Source organism: Rhinoderma darwinii, chromosome 4 (genome assembly GCF_050947455.1).
Source record: "Rhinoderma darwinii isolate aRhiDar2 chromosome 4, aRhiDar2.hap1, whole genome shotgun sequence".
In the NCBI taxonomy this organism is placed as follows: domain Eukaryota; kingdom Metazoa; phylum Chordata; class Amphibia; order Anura; family Rhinodermatidae; genus Rhinoderma; species Rhinoderma darwinii.
In genome coordinates this window covers 86,070,492-86,091,292 of record NC_134690.1, presented here as the reverse complement: position 1 = coordinate 86,091,292, position 20,801 = coordinate 86,070,492, and the positions used below count along the sequence as shown (strand labels likewise).

Sequence of the window (20,801 nt, the reverse complement as noted above, 5' to 3'; positions counted from 1 at the left end):
AGTGTGTTCCTACCCTAAGGCCGGATTTACACGAGCGTGTGCTTTTTGCGCGCGCAAAAAAAGTGCCGTTTTGCGCATGCAAAAGGTCCGTAACAGCTCCGTGTGGCAGCAGCGTATGATGCGCGGCTGTGTGATTTTCGCGCAGCCGCCATCATTATGACACTCTGTTTGTATGTTTGTAGCACGTGGTGATTTTCTGTTTTCATTCATAGTTTATACTGCTGTGGAAGTGCTGGGCGGGATTTTCACGCACCCATTGACTTCAATGGGTACGTGATGCGCGAACAATGCACAAATATCGGACATGTCGTGAGTTTTACGACTCGGACACTGCGTCAGAATCAGCACCAAACAACTTCCAAAACCGCCTCCCATTGATTTAATCTGAAATCAATGGGAGCCAGTCGCGGAAAAAAGAAAAAGCAGCACGTCCTTTCTTGCCGCGGTTCCGCCTCTGACCTCCCATCGAAATCAATGGGAGGCAGAAAATGCATTTTTCACTGCGTTTTTTGTCTGCTGTCCTCAATCGCCATGGGCAAAAAATGCGGGCTGTCGCGAGTGCGGGCGTTCGCGGGTGCTCGCTCGCGGACGCTCTGGAGTTTGCAGGGGCCTGTTTTTTTCTACCAAAGGCAAGTCGCGGCAGTTGCCGGGCCCCCCCTTTCAATTAGGTTTGGCCGGGTCCCTCACATCAGTACCCCTAATACCCCCGTGATGGCGGCCCTGCTCACAGATCCATGCCTGCGGCCACCGGCGGGGGGGTGAGTAATCCCGACGTTTCGCGGCCATGGAGTGTCCCTGGTTCAGCTGATTTCCCTAATCATGTTTCAAGGCTGTTTAATAGGGAAAACATTGACTTACAGGGTAGTCGTCTATAGGTCGCACTAGAGAGACAGTTTTCTTCCTTCTGGATGAGAGATAATTTTCATTATATATGAGCAGTCTGTTTTTGGTCTCATACTAGATGCCAGTAAATAAATCTCGTTATGTCCCTAGAGAAGTGGCGGTTACAAGAACAATAAACTTTAGTATGTGAGAACTTTCCAGGTAGATAAGATATATGATATGTGGGAATGTGTGTGTCATACTAATGATGGGCTTGAAACTCCTTATCACACACTGTAGTCTCAGACCAAAGAGCAAAGGTACAACATTTTATCTAACCGGGAAATCCGTGATGGGAAGTCGTCTCTTTCATTTCAGAAAATCATACTTGGGTTTTTAATATCAGGGTCTTTTTATATTATTTGCCACCATGGCTAATGCTTTGGAATTAGTTGGATTTTTAATGGGCTTGATTGGAAGTTTAATATCTGGAGTTACCTTGTCAAGTGAAAGGTGGAAAACTTCCACTGTAAGCGGCAGTGTGATCACCTCGTCCATCGTATATGAGAACTTGTGGAAGAGCTGTGCTACAGCTAGTACTGGAATCACCAACTGCAAAACATTTGACTCCATGCTGAATCTGCCTTGTGAGTTCACTTTTATATTCTCTTATTATTAATACATAACTTCACATACTGTAGATTTGCCTACTTTTGAGAATTCCTGCCTAAAGATTCTTATTTTGGCAGACAGTATCATTTCCCCTTAGGTCTAGGTGTTTTAGTGAGGTACAAATTAAATCTACAAGATATGCCGTGTGTCAATCATTAGGGGCAAATTTTTGTTTTTCGTAAAAGCTATGTAAACTTTTCTAGACTTTTTAATTATTTAATGCATGTGTTTAGTGTTTTAAATATTTTTCTAAAAAACATTTATCAAAAATTGTATTTATTAATACAGTAATTGTATCCACAATACATAAAAGCTGCATAACGTCGCTGTAAGCAGAATCCGTCAGTCTCCTTGACAGACGGCTCGGCTGATAGCGGCTCCTGTGTGACTCTGAAAGAATACTGATCAAAGCCAACGTAAGTTTTAATGGTATTAGGGTTATATTGTGTGTCAGAGGGCCACAAGGGCCGCTGTCAACCGAGCCGTCAGTCCAGCAGACTGACGGACTTGGCTTACAGCGGCGTTATGCAGCTTCTATGTATAGTGGATACATAGAATCCACAGCTAAATACAATTACTGTATTACTAAATATAATTTTTAATAAATGTCTTAGAAAAATGTTTAAAACACTAAACACATACATTAAATATAAAAAAAAGTTTACAAAGGCTTACATAGACTTTAAATTAAGAAGTGTTTTTCATATATAAGCAGATTCCCTTTATAAACACAGTAATAGTGACTTTCCACGCATGCATACTTGGTTTTTGCAATTATTAGACATTAAAACAGTTCATAGTTACTTAGGGAGTGGCAGCCTTATAGCCGCCATTTTATGGTCCTCATCGGATGGGTTCTATAAACTTACTCTTTTTACATATAGGAAAGTTGATACAAACCTAGTTGAAAAGCTCATTTTTGTGCATCTGTGATCTCTGAAACATGCTATAGGGGACCAAAATAACATAGGACAAAATGTATTTTAGAAAGCATGACTACTCATTTCAACTAGCTTTATTTAAAATAACCCAGAGAACCCCTTTAAGAAAATGAAATGCAAATGTCTCTATGGCCCCATACACAGAGTAAAGTTATGTGCATGGAGCCTGTACAAGTGCACGGAGTGTCCCTGCGGCTCAGTACTACTGAGCTGTAGGTATTCTAGGAGCCGCAGTATGCTGCCTGACATTCTCCCAAACAATGCTTCTAGTATACCTCTGTAGTATGGTAGGAAATGGAGTATGCAACTACTTGTTTTATTTTCGACTCATATGGAATCTGACAGAAAAAAAACTTCTGTATGCCTCCATATGAACCTTTAGGCCTTCTTCACATACTGCAATTTTGATGTAATTTTTGCATTTTTATTTTCCAAAAATAAAGGTCTGACTCTGTGATTTAGGCACAGGCGTAGCTAGGTTCTCCAGCACCCGGGGCAAAGATTCAGTTTGGCGCCCCCCCCCCCCCCCCCCAACCTCTTTCCCGACATCTCCTTCCCCCTCGCCATGTTTGTTTTCTCTACCAATCAATGATGCGTCATTTCTTTTCCACATTTCTTTTTATGTAACTCGAGCATAAAAACATTTGTACATTTTACAAGCAATATAGTTCTATACATAACACCAGAACCAAGCTCAGTACATATATACAGCACCAGAACAAAGCTCAGTACATATATACAGCACCAGAACAAAGCTCAGTACATAAATACAACACCAGCACAAATACAGCTCAATTTAGAGCTGGTGTTGTATGCCGTATAGGTTTGCACTCATTTGTTTCCAGCTCCCAGCATGGCCCGAACAATGGTAAGGATATGCTGGGAGATGCTGTTTCACAAAAAATAAATCATATCCTAATCATACCACCCATCATCTCGCTGCAGATCATACAGTGACTACATTACTGATTAGAGGCAGAATAAACATTTACATTAAGTGACTCACAGGTGACATCTCAGATTCTAGTTCTTTTTCTCCATCCGGTCCAGGCCTCTATGATGACTTCTCCCGGTGACAGCCCATTTCTGCAGTTTGCCGCTCAGATGTCTTCAGCTTCTAACTTTTCCAACATTTCTACACTTATAAACAAAGATAAAGTTCTCATTATACCACACACTATGCCCCTAAATATAATAGCGTACCATACACCATACCCTGTGTCCCACACACACACACACACACACACTGTGCCCCCTGTAGATAGTGCCCCCCATAGAGCCCCCTGTAGATAGTGCCCCCATATAGCCCACCCCTGTATATAGTGTCCCACAAATAGCTCCCCCTATAGTGCTCCACAGATAGCCCACCCTTGTATATAGCCCCCCTGTAGATATAGCCCACCCCTGTATATAGTGCTCCACATATAGTCCACCCCTGTATATAGTGCTTCACATCAATGACATCATCTACATGTCATTGGAATCCGTATCAAATCCAACATGTGTGAACGGGGCCTTAGGGTGAGTTAAAAAAAATAATTTGTTAGTCCAAATGCACACGATACTTATTACGTGCAAATTTGTCGTGGGTATTTTAGTGCGGCAAATCCGCAGTGTAATACAGTACCAGCAAAGTAAATGAGATCAAGCAATCTCATCTACATGTCGCAGATTTTTCTGCACAAAAATTGACCTGCAGTGCGTATTTCAAAATATGCTACATGTCAATTTATCTTGCGTTTCCGCTTGCTAATTGTTTCCGACTAGTTTAAAAAAATGTTAAAAAATCTGCAGCATAAAACCTGCACCTATTTATGCATCAAAATGTAAAAACTGAGCCCACTCCATACGCTGCGGGTGTCAGATGTGTATTACAGTTGACACCTGGGACTAACGGACAGGAACAGTGATCGCACTGTTACAGGAGCCTGTAAAAATGACAATATACTGCAATACATTAGTATTGCAGTGTATTGTACCAGCGATCCAATGATCACTGGTTCAAGTCCCCTAGGGGGACTAATAAAATGTGTAAAAAAAAAAAGTAAATACAGTTATTAGTGAAAATTTTTTTAGAAATATTTAAAGTCTAAAAGAAAACCCCTTTCCCATTTTTTCGCTAAAGCAAAGTAAAAATTAAAAAAATACACAAAATTGGTATCGCTGCGTCCGTAAAAGTCCGAACTATTATAATATACCATTATTTAACTCGCACGGTGAACGCCGTAAATAATAAAGAATTGAAAACGCCAAAATTGCTGTTTTTTGGTCACCTTAGCTCTAAAAATAGGTTTAATAAAAAGTGCTCAAAAAGTTGTATGTACCAAAAAATTGTACCAATAAAAACTACAGTAGATCGCGCAAAAAATAAACCCTCACACCCCTCAATCGACTAAAAAATAAAAAAAAGTGATGCCTGTAGTGTAACAAAACACGATTTTTTAACAAATCGTTTTCACTTTGTAAAAGTAGTAGAACATAAAAAAATATATATATCTTTGGTATCACTGTAAGGGTATGTTCACACGAGGTCATTACGTCCGTAATTGACGGACGTATTTCGGCCGTAAGTACCGGACCGAACACACTTCAGGGAGCCGGGCTCCTAGCATCATACTTATGTACGGCGCTAGGAGTCCCTGCCTCGCTGCCGGACAACTGTCTCGTACTGAAAACATGATTACAGTACTGTGTTCGGTCCGGTACTGTGTTCGGTCCGGTACTTGCGGCTGAAATACGTCCGTCAATTACGGACGTAATGACCTCGTGTGAACATACCCTAATCGTATTGAGTCGCAGAAAAAAATGTAAGTTGGCGTTTTTACTGCACGGTGAAAGCAGTGAAAACAAAACCCAAAAAACTATGGGGGAATCACAGTTTTTTCCAGTTTCAGCCTGCAAAGAATTTTATTTCAGTTTAATGGTACTTTAAATAGTGTCAATAGAAAAGACAACTCCTCCCGCAATAAATAAGCCATCACACGACTCTATTAACGGAAAAATAAAAAAGTTATGGCTCTTGGAATGCGGGGAGTGAAAAACGGAAATAAAAAAGCAGAAAATGGATCAGTCCAGAAAGGGTTAATTAATTTTTAATAAAAAAAAAACTTTATGACCACATGTGGGGTATTGCCGTACTTGGGAGAAACTGCTTTACAAATGTTGGGGTTATTGTTCCTCCTTTATCTGTGAAAATTAAAAAATTCACCATTTTAGTGGAAATAATGTTGATTTTCATTTTCACGGTCTAATTCTAATAAATTCTGCAAAAGGCCTGTGGGGTCAAAATGCTAACTATACCCCTAGAAAGATTCCTTAGGTGGTGTAGTTTTCCAAATGGGGTCACTTTGGGGGGGGGGGGGGTTTCCACAGTTTTGGTCCCTCAGGGGCTTTGCAACATGCGACATGACACCCTAAAACCACTTCAGCTAAATTTGAGCTCCAAAAGCCAAATATTGCTCCTTCCCATCTAAGCCCCGCTGTGAGTCCAAACAGCAGTTTATTACCACATATGCCGTAATTGGGAGAAATTGCTTTACAAATGCTGGGGTGTTTTTTCTCCTTTATTCCTTGTAAAATTTCTATGTTTTTCCAGACAAAAAAAAGTAGATTTTCATCTTCACAGACTAATTCAAATACATTTAGCAAAAAAATTGTGGGGTCAAAATGCTAACTATACCCCTAGATAAATTTCTTGAGGGGTGTCGTTTCAAAAATGGGGTCACTTTTGGGGGGTTTCCATGGTTTTGGTCCCTCCAGTTTATTGCAAATGCGACATGGCACTGAAAACAAATCCAGCAAAATCAGCGCTCCAAAATCTAAATGACGCTCCTTCTCTTCTGAGCCCTGCTGTGCGTCCAAACAGAGGTTTATTACCACATATGGGTTTTTGCCGTAATCGGGAGAAATTGCTTTACAAATGCTGGGGTGTTTTTCTCCTTTATTCCTTGAGTAAAACCTTCTGAGTTACAGAAAAAACTGTATTACTAATTTATTTTTGTAAAAAAATAAAAATTAAATTTGCAAATTTCTCATTTATGGGGACTTTCTAATATATAAGGCCCTCAAAGCCACTTCAGAACTGAACTGGTCCCTGAAAAAATGGCCTTTTGAAATTTTCTTGAAAATATACAAAATTGCTGCTAAAGTTTTAAGCCTTGTAACGTTCTGGAAAAATAAGAGAATGCTCAAAAAACTATGCAAACATAAAGTACACATATAGGATATATGAAATAGTAACTATTTTGTGTGGTATTACTGTCTGTCTTACAAGCAGATACATTTAAATTTAGAAAATGCTGTTTTTCACACCTAAATATTGAATTTATCGACAACATTTTTTTACTAACATAAAGTACAATATGTCACGAGAAAACAATCTCAGAAGCGCTTGGATAGGTAAAAGCATTCCGAAGTTATTACTACATAAGCTAACATGTCAGATTTGAAAAAATCCGCTTCGTCCTCAAGGCCAAAACAGGCTCAGTCCTGAAGGGGTTAAACCTACTTTAAAAAAAAAAAAAAAAGTTGAAACAAAAACAAATTAAGGCCTCATTTACACGAGCGTGTGCGTTTTGCGCGCGCAAAAAACGCTGCGTTTTGCGCGCGCAAAAGGCACTTGGCAGCTCCGTGTGTCATCCGTGTATGATGCGCGGCTGCGTGATTTTCGCGCAGCCGCCATCATAGAGATGAGGCTAGTCGACGTCCGTCACTGTCCAAGGTGCTGAAAGAGCTAACTGATCGGCAGTAACTCTTTCAGCACCCTCGACAGTGAATGCCGAACTCAATATACACCAACCTGTGAATAAAAAAAGACTTTCATACTTACCAAGAACTTCCTGCTTCCCCCAGTCCGGGCTCCCGGCCGTTGCCTTGGTGACGCGTCCCTCTCTTGTCATCCGGCCCCACCTCCCAGGATGACGCCGCAGTCCATGAGACCGCTGCAGCCTGTGATTGGCTGCAGCCTGTGCTTGGCCTGTGATTGGCTGCAGCTGTCACTTGGACTTAACTGTCATCCCGGGAGGTCGGACCGGAGTTATCGGTAAGTCAGAACGTCTTTTTTTTTTTACAGGTTCATGGATTTTCGGAGCGGAAGTCACTGTCCATGGTGCTGAACCAGTTTAACGCTTTCAGCACCGTGGACAGTGACTGTCTCCTGACGTCGCGTACCCGAACATTTTTTACCGGTTTCGGTCAAAACGAGTTTGGCCGAACCCGGTGAAGTTCGGTGCGCTCATCTCGAATTTGACACTCCGTTTGGATGTTTGTAAACAGAAAAGCACGTGGTGCTTTTCTGTTTACATTCAGGAGTTTGACAGCTCTTGCGCGAATCACGCAGTTCGCACGGAAGTGCTTCCGTGCGGCATGCGTGGTTTTCACGCACCCATTGACTTCAATGGGTGCGTGAGTGCGCGAAAAACGCACGATTATAGAACATGTCGTGAGTTTTTTTCTGCGCACACGCGCTGAGCGCAATTCACGCATCGTCTAAACTGCCCCATTGACTAATATAGGTGCGTACGACATGCGTGCAAAGCACGCGCGTCGCACGCGCGTATATTACGTTCGTGTAAATGAGGCCTAAGGCCCAGTTCACAAGGTGTTCTTTGGCGCTGATTTTGACGTGGAAACCACTTTGGAATCAGTATCAAAATACGGCCCAAATCTCCCTCTATTGATTTCAATGGAAGGTAGAGGCATTTTTTTAACCAGGATGGTTTTTAGCCGCTTGCGGTGGAAAAAAAAGCGCCATGCCCTATCTTGGAGTAGTTTCCGCCTCTGAAACTCCATTAAAATCAAAGGGAGGGAAAAAAAAACACACCGTTAGTCGGGAGCGTTTTTGATGCAATATTTAACCAAAAACCATGGTTTTAGCATTTTAACTAAAAACCTGGCAAAACAAACGTGTCAAAAAATGCATGCATTTAAAAATCCTGAAGAAATTTTTGAGCCAGATATTTTCAACTTGGCAAAAAAAGCTGTGTACATACCCTTAGGATATATTCAGACGTGGCAGACTCATTGCAGAAATTTGTGTGACTGTACAATTCATCTGAATGGGGCTCGTAGAAATCTATGTGATTACCCCAGAAACAACTCCATTCATACGTTTGGAGATGATTTTCAGTTGCAGGCATTTCTGCAACAAATCTGCCAGATGTGAAAATACTTTATCTTGTGGATAGGGGATACATGTGTTTTCTGACAAAACCCCTTTAATGGCATGTATTAGGGCACGTCCAGACGTGGCGGAATTGCTGTGGAATTCCGCTGTGGACAGTCCGCAGTGGAATTCTCCAGCGGCCGTTTTTTACAGTTGTTTCAATACATTTTTAGGCAAGTTAGTTCAGACGTTGCGGAAAACTCCGCTGCGGACCATATGCTGCGGTGCGGAATTTTCCCTCCGCAGCATGCACTGACTGTTGCGGAGAAGAAGCGGAATTTCACTGCGGATTTCAGCCTTTGCAATGCAAAAACTGAAATCTGTGGCAAGTCCGCTGTGTTTTCTGCAACGTCTGAATTACCTGTCAAATATGCAAATGTTGGTGCAGATTCGTTGCCTAATTGCCCCAAATCTGCACCAACATTTGCAATGGAAAAACTCTGCCAGGTCTGGACGTGCCCTAAGGAGTATTTTCACACGTGGTAAATTTGTTGCAGAAATTTCTACAACTGAAAATCATCCCCAGCGATAAGAACGGGGAACCGAAAGTCCCCCATGAGAAGCTTGGGACTTCCGGGTTCTGTGTCCGGCAGCTCCAAAGAAATGAATGGAATGTTAGTCATGCATACACACAAGCGCGACCGGCGCTCCATTAATTTCTATGGAGCTACTGGACACACAACCCGGACACAGAACCCGGAAGTCCCAGGCTTCTCATGGAGTACTTCGGGAGGGTTTTGGTTCCCCGTTCTCCTTATCACTAGTCGTCCCAGCGGTCGGACCCCCCAGAGATCACACATGTATCCCCCATCCTGTGTCACAACACCTTTAAGGCTGAGTTTACAACTGTATTGTGTCACTGCCGGTTGCCGATGGAACCCATTGACTTTAATAGGTTACAGTGGCTTTACGTCGGGATGTCCGTGATTTTACTAGACACAATAGCGCACCATGCTGCACTATTGTCTCCGGTAATCCCTGCCGGATCTGCGACGGAGGCCTCTAACGGAGCGTCTGACGCAGATGTAAACTAAGCCTAAGGGTATGTTCACACGGCTTATTTTTGCCTGTTTTTTGGGCCGTAAACGGACGAAAAATCGGAAGCAGAACTCCTCCAAACATCTGCTTTGAAAAGTGGCCGCGTAAAAAAAAGCATGCGAAAAAGAAGAGCATGTCACTTCTTGAGCCGTTTTTCATTGACTCTTCAAAAACAGGTCCACAAACGGCCGTAAAAAAAAGCAGCGAAAAACACGAGTTGCTTAAAAAAATGGCTGAAAATCATGAGTTGTTTTCCTGTGTATTTTCAGACGTTTTTTAGTAATCGTGTGAACATACCCTAAAATGTACGTCTGTCCTTAAGGGCATGACCACACGTGGCGGATTTCCTCCGCAACTGTCCGCATCAATGCCGCACAGAATCTGCGTTGCAGATTCTGCAGCGGATCTGCACAAAATGTGCAGAAAATTGATGCGGACTGGCCGCTGCGGACTGCAGGAAAAGTGCTTCTCTTCTCCCTATTCAGTGCAGGATAGAGAGAAGGGACAGCACTTTCCCTAGTGAAAGTCAAAGAAATTCATACTTACCGGCCGTTGTCTTGGTGACGCGTCCCTCTTTCGGCATCCGGCCCGACCTCCCTGGATGACGCTCCAGTCCATGTGACCGCTGCAGCCTGTGCTTGGCCTGTGATTGGCTGCAGCCGTCACTTACACTGAAACGTCATCCTGGGAGGCCGGACTGGAGACAGACGCAGGGAGTTCTCGGTAAGTATGAACTTATATGTTTTTTTACAGATACATGTATATTGAGATCGGTAGTCACTGTCCCGGGTGCAGAAACAGTTACTGCCGATCGCGTAACTCTTTCAGCACCCTGGACAGTGACTATTTACAGACGTCTCCTAGCAACGCTCCCGTCATTACGGGAGCCCCATTGACTTCCTCAGTCTGGCTGTAGACCTAGAAATACATAGGTCCAGCCAGAATGAAGAAATGTCATGGTAGTAAAAACAATACGCTCCGCAGCACACATAAGATCTGCGGACTTCATTGCGGAATTTTGACTCTCCATTGAAGTCAATGGAGAAATTCCGCCATGAGTCCGCAACCAGTCCGCCACTGCTCCGCAACAGACAGAGCATGCTGCGGACACCAAATTCCGCTCCGCAGCCTATGCTCCGCAGCGGAATTGTACGCATCGTGTAAACGAACACTGCTAAATTAAAGTGAAAGTCAATGGAGAAACGGCTCCGCTGCGGATTAACGCTGCGGAGTGTCCGCAGCGGAATTTAAGTGAAATTCCGCTATGTGTGAACCCGCCCTAATTATTCTTTAACCCCTTCCTGCTGCAGCCAGTTTTGACCTACCTGAGGGAGACTCATTTTTCAAATCTGATGTGTCACTTTATGTGGTAATAATTTTCGAGTGCATGCTTGAGAAAGGGGGCAGACCCCCAAATTGTCACACCGGCATAGCAGGATGCCAATTCTCCCTTCTCACGGAGTCTCACACAAGATCCATAATCCATGGACTGAATCCATTTGGAATTTTTATGGAATTTTGACACTTTGGGTAAAGTCAAATTATTTATATTCTACTGATGTTGATTGAATCTTTTCTAAAACAATAAGAAAAATATTTTTGCAAGTAAAATAGAAAGTGTTACGTGCATACTTGTGGACGTAAACTGCTGATTGGACACACTGTAGGGCTTAGAATAGAAGGAGCACCATATGGCTTTTGGAGCGTGGATTTTGCTTGGTAGTAGTTTTCTTTGAAATGTTACTGGTATTTCAGTTTACAATGTGGGGGTACATGTAAGCTGGGCAAAGTACATCAGGGCATAATAAAGTGATATAACAATGGGGTAAATAATAAAATTATCCATGGATGTGTGGTACACTGTGAAGTAATCAATTGTGCACAGGCCAGTGTCGCACTGATAAATGGTGTAGTTTCTTATCCCTCTTTTGGAACACAATCTGCACCATTTTGGGACCTTTCCTCTTTAGTAGTTTTGGAAACTTTGCTGGTAAAGTGTTGCCCTGGTATAATATGGGTGCCTTCGCTCCCAGCAGATGTGCTATGGCCCTCCCCTTCCTGGTTCCTAAATACTAGAATCTTGATAACCACTTCTTGGAGGTGAAGGAATGTTTTCCTGTGTCCTGCGAATCAGGATGTTTTTTTTTCATCCACACATTACTAGAGCCACAACTTTTTTTTGTTTTTCATTCCACGTAACTTTATTAGGGCTTTTTTTTCTGGCGTGAGCCGTAGTTTTTTATTGGTACTATTTTTGGGGGCATGCGACTTTTTGATCACTTTTTATTCTATTTTTTTGGAAAGCAAGGTGACCTGTTTTGTGGCTAGTTTTTGTTTAGGTGTTCACCATCCAGTATAGATGACATGTTAACTTTATTTGGCAGGTCAGCTTTTTTATGTTTTACTGCAGGAAGGAATATTTCCCTGTGACCTGCACATCAGGATGATTTTTTACTCCGCGCCTTACTAGAGCCATAACTTTTTTTATTCTTTGGTCAACGAAGCTGTGAGGCTTGTTTTTCGCGGGACAAGCTGTACATTTCATTGGTACCATTTTGGGACACATGTGACTTTTTGATCACTTTATTTGGAATTGCTTTTTATTGTTTTTTTTTTCAGCATTCACTATGTGCCATAAATTACATGTTCACTTATAGGGTTTTTCCCACGAGAGACATTTATGACACATCCACAGGATATGTCATGAATGTCAGATAGATGCGGGTCCCACCTCCGGGACCTGCACCTATCTCCAGAACGGGGCCCCCTAAACCCTGTTCAGCCACTGTGTGTTGTGGCTGAATGAGGTGTTTTCCGACCATGAAAAATGTTATATGGTCATGGGTTACATAAACAGCCTAATTCGCTGAGCTACGCTATTTCCGTAACTCCAGTAGTAGTGAATGGCAGTTACAGAAGCAGCGTAGCATGCGAGCTACACTGTTTCCGTAACTACCATTAAGTTATATGAGACTTACGTAAACAGCGTAGCTCCGCGAGTTATGCTGTTTATGTTACTCACGACCATATAATGTTTTTCATGGTCGGAAAACACGTCATTCAGCCGCAACACACAGTGGCTGAACAGGGTTTAGGGGGCCCCGTTCTGGAGATAAGTGCGGGTCCCAGAGGTGGGACCCGCATCTATCTGACATTTATGACATATCCTCTGGATGTGTCATAAATGTCTCTCGTGGGAAAACCCCTTTAATTCTGCGGGTTGATACGATTATGACAATACCAAATTTATATAGTTTTTTGTATCTATAATTTATTACATTTTTTTTGGACTGGAATTCTGACATTGTTTATCATATTTTTTTCTTATGACGTTCACCATGCGGGATAGTTTTATATTACGTGATAGTTTTATAGTTCGGGTCATTAAGGATGCGGTGATACCAATTATCCATCGTTTTTACTATTCTTTCGTATTTTCCAATAATAAAAAACATTGGAAAAAGGCGATTTTGGATTTTTTAACTTGAAACTTTTATTCTTTTTATTTTTATACAACATTTTTTATTACTATTTTTTAACTTTGTATTTAAGTCCCAAATATAATGGTGGTTTCTCTTGGCTCAAATACCCACAAAATCTCTCTCAGACCGGAGCAGGCAAAACTAAATTGGGTATGATCCAACAAATACCCTAAATAGCATATATAAAGTACAGTGAAGTTTACCGCTCAGACGGCACTGGTAACAGTCCAATATCATTCAGTATAGACACTCTCTCCCAGAAAAATGCAGTGGACAGTCCGCAATCCAATGAGGGTGTGGATGGTAATTCTTATCCTTGTAGTTCCACCAAGCTCCTTATCGTCTCTCTCCACATTCAAAGAACTCCTGGTAGGAAAAGGATCTTATGTCTCTAATAGATGGAAAAAGGAAGACACATAGTGCAACACCCTCTGAAAAAAGATTGCTCCACGCCAAGTTTAATCCATACTCACAGAAGTAACAAGAAATAAAAGCATCAAGGTAAGTAAAAATCTTTAAAATTTCTAGGCGGCACGCCAAACACTCTCGCCCGACCCTGGGTTTCGCCCTTCCGGCTTCCTCTGGGGCATGTGTGACGTGTCTAATTAACAGGTTTATATAGCCGCATATCATTTAAATTTACATAAATTTACATACATAAAAAATGGTTAAAAAAAAACAAACATATACACCCACAATGATCTCTGCAATATATAGAGATAATCTGATCTTACCATCATAATCGTATACATATATATACACTTTTATTATTTTTATATAAATGCCTAATCTCTTTAAAAAGTAAAAAAATATATATAATATATTATGCTAAACAAGCCTATTTGCCACCTTTATAGTTGGTTAGATTCCACATATCATCCCATATCCATTATATTGATTTTTATTTATATTTTATCAGTTGTTTTATATTTTTTCTGTCTCTAATTTTCCACTTAGTCTGAACTGTGGCCAATCTCTAAAGCTTCCAGAGCTTCAGTGAGCTGCAGCTAATCAGAACAATTAAGTTCTGCTGAGACAAGATCCCTTGGTCATAATGCTATGTGTGAACAAGTCTCTTACTAATACTATACATAGGGCATTTTTTTGCATAATTGTTTTCATAACATGGAACTACAAATATGGACCAGAATATCTATCAGATGGTATCTCACCAATATTAATAAATACTTGTATAAACAAAACAAAAAAAACAAAAAAACATTTTTATAAAAAACACTTCAATTCGAAGTCTGAATTGAGTCCTAAGGGCTGAAGCGTTTTTAATTGATAGATCCAAAAACTTTCTTGCTTGCTCATTTTTTTAATAAAATCCTCCCCCCTCCAATGATTATCAATTGTCTCAATAGCAAAGAATTTAGTGTCCTTGGGATCTTTATGGTGGAATTTACAATAGTGTGCTGATACACTATGGTAAGGCAAGATGGACCATAGTGTATCAGCACACTATTGTAAATTCCACCATAAAGATCCCAAGGACACTAAATTCTTTGCTATTGAGACAATTGATAATCATTGGAGGGGGGAGGATTTTATTAAAAAAATGAGCAAGCAAGAAAGTTTTTGGATCTATCAATTAAAAACGCTTCAGCCCTTAGGACTCAATTCAGACTTCAAATTGAAGTGTTTTTTATAAAAATGTTTTTTTTGTTTTGTTTATACAAGTATTTATTAATATTGGTGAGATACCATCTGATAGATATTCTGGTCCATATTTGTAGTTCCATGTTATGAAAACAATTATGCCAAAAAATGCCCTATGTATAGTATTAGTAAGAGACTTGTTCACACATAGCATTATGACCAAGGGATCTTGTCTCAGCAGAACTTAATTGTTCTGATTAGCTGCAGCTCACTGAAGCTCTGGAAGCTTTAGAGATTGGCCACAGTTCAGACTAAGTGGAAAATTAGAGACAGAAAAAATATAAAACAACTGATAAAATATAAATAAAAATCAATATAATGGATATGGGATGATATGTGGAATCTAACCAACTATAAAGGTGGCAAATAGGCTTGTTTAGCATAATATATTATATATATTTTTTTACTTTTTAAAGAGATTAGGCATTTATATAAAAATAATAAAAGTGTATATATATGTATACGATTATGATGGTAAGATCAGATTATCTCTATATATTGCAGAGATCATTGTGGGTGTATATGTTTTTTTTTTTTTTTAACCATTTTTTATGTATGTAAATTTATGTAAATTTAAATGATATGCGGCTATATAAACCTGTTAATTAGACACGTCACACATGCCCCAGAGGAAGCCGGAAGGGCGAAACCCAGGGTCGGGCGAGAGTGTTTGGCGTGCCGCCTAGAAATTTTAAAGATTTTTACTTACCTTGATGCTTTTATTTCTTGTTACTTCTGTGAGTATGGATTAAACTTGGCGTGGAGCAATCTTTTTCAGAGGGTGTTGCACTATGTGTCTTCCTTTTTCCATCTATTAGAGACATAAGATCCTTTTCCTACCAGGAGTTCTTTGAATGTGGAGGGAGACGATAAGGAGCTTGGTGGAACTACAAGGATAAGAATTACCATCCACACCCTCATTGGATTGCGAACTGTCCACTGCATTTTTCTGGGAGAGAGTGTCTATACTGAATGATATTGGACTGTATTTAAGTCCCACTAGGGCAGCCTGCACTACTGATCGCTATACTAATACATTCCACTACCTACATAGTGCAATGTGATAGAGCTATCAGTTATACACTGACAGGAAGCCTAGTAGGCTTCCGTACTTGGCAGACCAGGATACCATTGTGGGCTTGCCAATCAGCCACAAACCCCTTAGTTGCTGCCGTCACTATTGACCGTGGCATCTAAGAGGTTAGTCAGCCGTATTGGAAGCTAGCTCCGGTTCTGGCAATTACAGCAGGGTGTCAGCAGCAATGTACAGCTGACACCCGGGAGTAATGGCGCGGGCTCAGCTTCTGAGCCATCACCGCGACTAATCTGTTCTGCGGTTTGCGGAAACCACTTTCCCACAGCGCCATATATATATGTCGCCTGTCAGGAGGGGCCTAAAAGGGTATTCCTGTCTTGGAGATTTATGATATATCCACAGGATATGCCATAAATGTCTGATAGATGCGAGTCCCACCTCTGGTACCTGCACCTATCTCAAGAACGGGGTGTCCCCACGCTCATCCAGGCAGAGAATCAATAGAGAGGAAGCCAGGAATTATGGAAACAGCTGGGCTTGCTTAACAAAGGAAATGCTTGGATCCCATGAGATGTGTTAATACTTAGTCTTTTACTAAGTCTTTTTAATACTAAGTCTTTTGTCAGTTTAATCTTATTTATCTCAAAAGGATCTGCCACCAATCTCATATCTTTGGGGACCACAAGCCTGAACCTTGACCTCTTCCTTCAGAGGAAACAGTTATGTGGTGCCAATGGTGTCTTGCAGCCATTTACCTCTGAGATGGAAATTTGTTTAGCAGGATAATATGGCTACTGAGAAGGTCTAAATTTTAAGAACATAAAATAAGCGTCGGTAGTATATTACAGTGTATGAAAGTTATGTTCCTATTGGTCTTGATATCTGTGATGTTACTCAATTTCTCAGTATGTGTTCCTTTTACTGTAAACATAGCTGCTTTCCGGGCACATGCGCATCGCGCACATGAAGCCGAGGAAACTCCGTGTACTATCCGTATACTGAAGAGTGAAACAGCTGTTTCATAACAAAATTCCATATCAGTCTCACCCTCTACTTTTGAAATTATAAGCCAAACAGGCATATTATGCGATCACTTGCTGGACAATGTTTGAATTTGGTAGGAAGACGGGGACAACTCTTATATAATGCTCTTGTATCTTCCACTGACTTATGCACTTGAAACATAGCTCCTATGCAGACCTATGTGTCTCCATGGTACCAGACTACAAACAAACTCTGTGTAGTCTGATTCTGCTATCATATTGCAATCCATCTGTCCCCTATAACTGCAGAATTAGACTACACAGTCTGTTACCATAGAAACACATAGATCTACATTTTAGATGCGTTAGAGCAATTTATAAAAAAAAATGGTTGTGAAGGTGTACATAACCTTTAGGCTGGGTTCACACGACCACATTAACGTCCGTAATGGACGGACGTATTTCGGCCGGAAGACCCGGACCGGAAAACACTGCAGGGAGCCGGGCTCCTAGCATCACAGTTATGTACGATGCTAGGAGTCCCTGCCTCTCTGCAGGACAACTGTCCCGTACTGTAATCATGTTTTCAGTACGGGACAGTAGTTCCACGGAGAGGCAGGGACTCCTAGCATCGTACATAACTATGATGCTAGGAGCCCGGCTCCCTGCACTGAGTTCGGTCCGGGACTTCCGGCCGAAATACGTCCGTCCATTACGGACGTTAATGTGGTCGTGTGAACCCAGCCTTAATTTCCATTTGTGCAGATATCTTGCAATGTATTTGTATAACATACTTTTTTTTTTATTTTATGATCTCGCAGGTACTGCTATTTTTCTAGTATGCCCTAATGGTCCCCGGTTATAAGTGGTGTACCCCAGGGTTCAGTGCTGGGACCACTATTATTCAACTTATTTATTAATGATATAGAGGATGGGATTAATAGCACTATTTCTATTTTTGCAGATGACACCAAGCTATGTAATATAGTTCAGTCTATGGAAGATGTTCATGAATTGCAAACGGATTTAAACAAACTAAGTGTTTGGGCATCCACTTGGCAGATGAAGTTTAATGTAGATAAATGTAAAGTTATGCATCTGGGTACCAACAACCTGCATGCATCATATGTCCTAGGGGGTGCTACACTGGCAGATTCACTTGTTGAGAAGGATCTGGGTGTACTTGTAAATCATAAACTAAATAACAGCATGCAGTGTCAGTCAGCTGCTTCAAAGGCCAGCAGGATATTGTCGTGTATTAAAAGAGGCATGGACTCGCGGGACAGGGATGTAATATTGCCACTTTACAAAGCATTAGTGAGGCCTCATCTAGAATATGCAGTTCAGTTCTGGGCTCCAGTTCATAGAAAGGATGCACTGGAGTTGGAAAAAATACAAAGAAGAGCAACAAAGCTAATTAGGGGCATGGAGAATTTAAGTTATGAGGAAAGATTGAAAGAATTAAACCTATTTAGCCTTGAAAAAAGACGACTAAGGGGGGACATTATTAACTTATATAAATATATTAATGGCACATACAAAAAATATGGTGAAATCCTGTTCCTTGTAAAACCCCCTCAAAAAACAAGGGGGCACTCCCTCCGTCTAGAGAAAAAAAGGTTCAACCTGCAGAGGCGACAAGCCTTCTTTACTGTGAGAACTGTGAATCTATGGAATAGCCTACCGCAGGAGCTGGTCACAGCAGGGACAGTAGATGGCTTTAAAAAAGGGTTAGATAATTTCCTAGAACAAAAAAATATTAGCTCCTATGTGTAGAAATGTTTTACTTCCCTTTTCCCGTGCCTTGGTTGAACTTGATGGACATGTGTCTTTTTTCAGCCGTACTAACTATGTAACTATGTAATAGGTACCTGTGCATATTTTTATGCACAGGTACAATATGCTGACATGAAAAATTATGCCAGCATATTGTTAATACAAAAATTAAGAAGGACTCAAAAAAAAAGAATGTTTTGTAAAATAAATCAATGTAAAGCCCACACAAAAAAAAAGTTTTTTTTTTAAATATGCCACTATCTACAAGGGGGTCTGTGTGGCTTTATCTACAAGGGATGGGCTGTGTGTCACTATCTACTAATAGGGCTGTATGCCATTATCTACAAGGGGGGCTGTGTGGCATCATTTAAAGGGGGGCTGTGTGGCACCATATACAAGGGGGCTGTGTGGGGCCATTATCATGGGAGATGTGGTACCATCTATAAGGAGGGCTGTGTGGCACCATCTACAAGGGGGGGCTGTGCGTCACCATCTACAAGGGGGACTGTGTGGCACTATCTGCAGGTAGCTGTGTGGCACCACCTACATGTGGGGCGTGGTACTATCTACAAAGGGGGCTGTGTGGCACTATCCACAAGGGGGCTATGTGGCACCATCTGCAAGGGGGGGGCTGTATGCAATATCTACAAGGGGGGCTGTGTGGCACCATATACAAGGGGGGGGGGTGTAGCACCATCTACGAAGGTGTGTGTGGCATTATCTACAAGAGGGGGGCTGTGTGGCACTATCTACAAGAGAAGGGTTGTGTGGCTCTATCTACAGGTGGCTGTGTGTGGCCTCTTTAATTTATTTACTTCTAATGTATTGTTATGCTAACTTCTTTATATAACTATATTGCTTGTAAAATGTACAAATGGTTTTATGCTCGAGTTACATAAAAAAAATTGAAAACAAAAATTACACCCCATTGATTGGTAGAGAAATCAAACATGTTGAGGGGGAAGGATAAATTGAGCAGCTGAAACGTTGCACTGTTTTTTGCACTGATGGGAGAATAAATCTACTTTTCTGACATCTGCTTGGAGTGCCGTCTCTCATTTTTACTTTTCGTTTGAGGGGGAAGGAGATGTCGGGAAAGAAATTGGGGGCGGCACCGAACCGAATCTTTGCCGCAGGTGCAGGAGAACCTAGCTACGCCTCTGCAGAAAGGCACACATTTGCACCATAGTACATGTGAAGGGTAGGTTTAATCTGACTGCACATTTAGTCATGCAGCTGCAGGCCAGGTGCCAGCAGGAAACCCAGGAAAACAGACAGGCCGGTTATTAACAATTTTTTTTTTTTTTTACATACAAAGCCATCAATGAGCCATGTCGCGCCCCAGAGGCAGACAGGGCATACACAGAAATCATAGGGACCCATAGCAGAACTAATTATGGACCTCACCCCCACTGAGAGTTCTGGCAAAATTACAAATCTATTATTAAAGAGGATCTGTCACCAGTTTATCAATGCCCTATCTCCTAACTAAACGAATAGGCGCCATGATGCTGATAACTACAGTGTAGATTGTGTTTCAAAACGTTTATTATTTTGCAAAGTTATGTGCATTTTTCTAAATATGCTAATTTGGCTAAACTTGCCAAATGGGAGGCAACTTTATTTTCTCTCTGGGTGGTGTAATGTTTTTTGTATGACGATGTCCAATCAGCATACAGTTCTCCTCTTCCCAGCCCAGCAACACAGAGTGATCATATACGTAGTATACAGCTTCCATTCCCAACTGTGTTTTCAACTGGTGATACCCATGGTTGTTTCACAGCTGGAACTGCGAACCAGGTGGCATATGAAAGATTAAAATTTCATCTTTCATATGCCATCAGAACCACTGTTTTAGGTGGCCACAGCCCGAGATATGGCTATTTGAAGTGATCCCCCTTGCCTCCAGACTAAGTCTCTCACACTGTGTGTGAAGCAGCTTCATGCTGATAGGACAGCGTCCGAGGCGGTCTAGTATAGCCTCATTTGCATATTTAGAAAAAAGCTCGTAACTTTTCAAATAAACTTTTTGGGACACAAAAAACATTATCAGTGTGGTAGCGCCTTTTAGATTAGCTAGGAGATTGAGCATTACTAAACTAGTGACAGATCCTCTTTAAGTTAATATTCACCGTAATTTTATAACATATCTTCTTAGTGGGAGCTCTGTGAATACTAATGAATCATGCGAGTGGCATGCCAGTATCTCTCCTCTGTGCATGTAAA

The 20,801-nt window shown here is 41.3% G+C and overlaps 1 protein-coding gene across 1 annotated transcript in view; it reads left to right on the top strand.

The window, feature by feature from the left end:
* The first annotated feature begins 1,116 nt into the window (after positions 1-1,116).
* The window catches only part of LOC142759284 (claudin-15-like), a 32,076-nt gene continuing 12,391 nt past the window's right edge, over positions 1,117-20,801 (top strand). Inside the window, exon 1 of the mRNA XM_075861298.1 lies at positions 1,117-1,469. Coding sequence (XP_075717413.1) covers positions 1,253-1,469 — 217 coding nt within the window. The 5' untranslated portion in view covers positions 1,117-1,252. The remainder of the gene's footprint in view (positions 1,470-20,801) is intronic.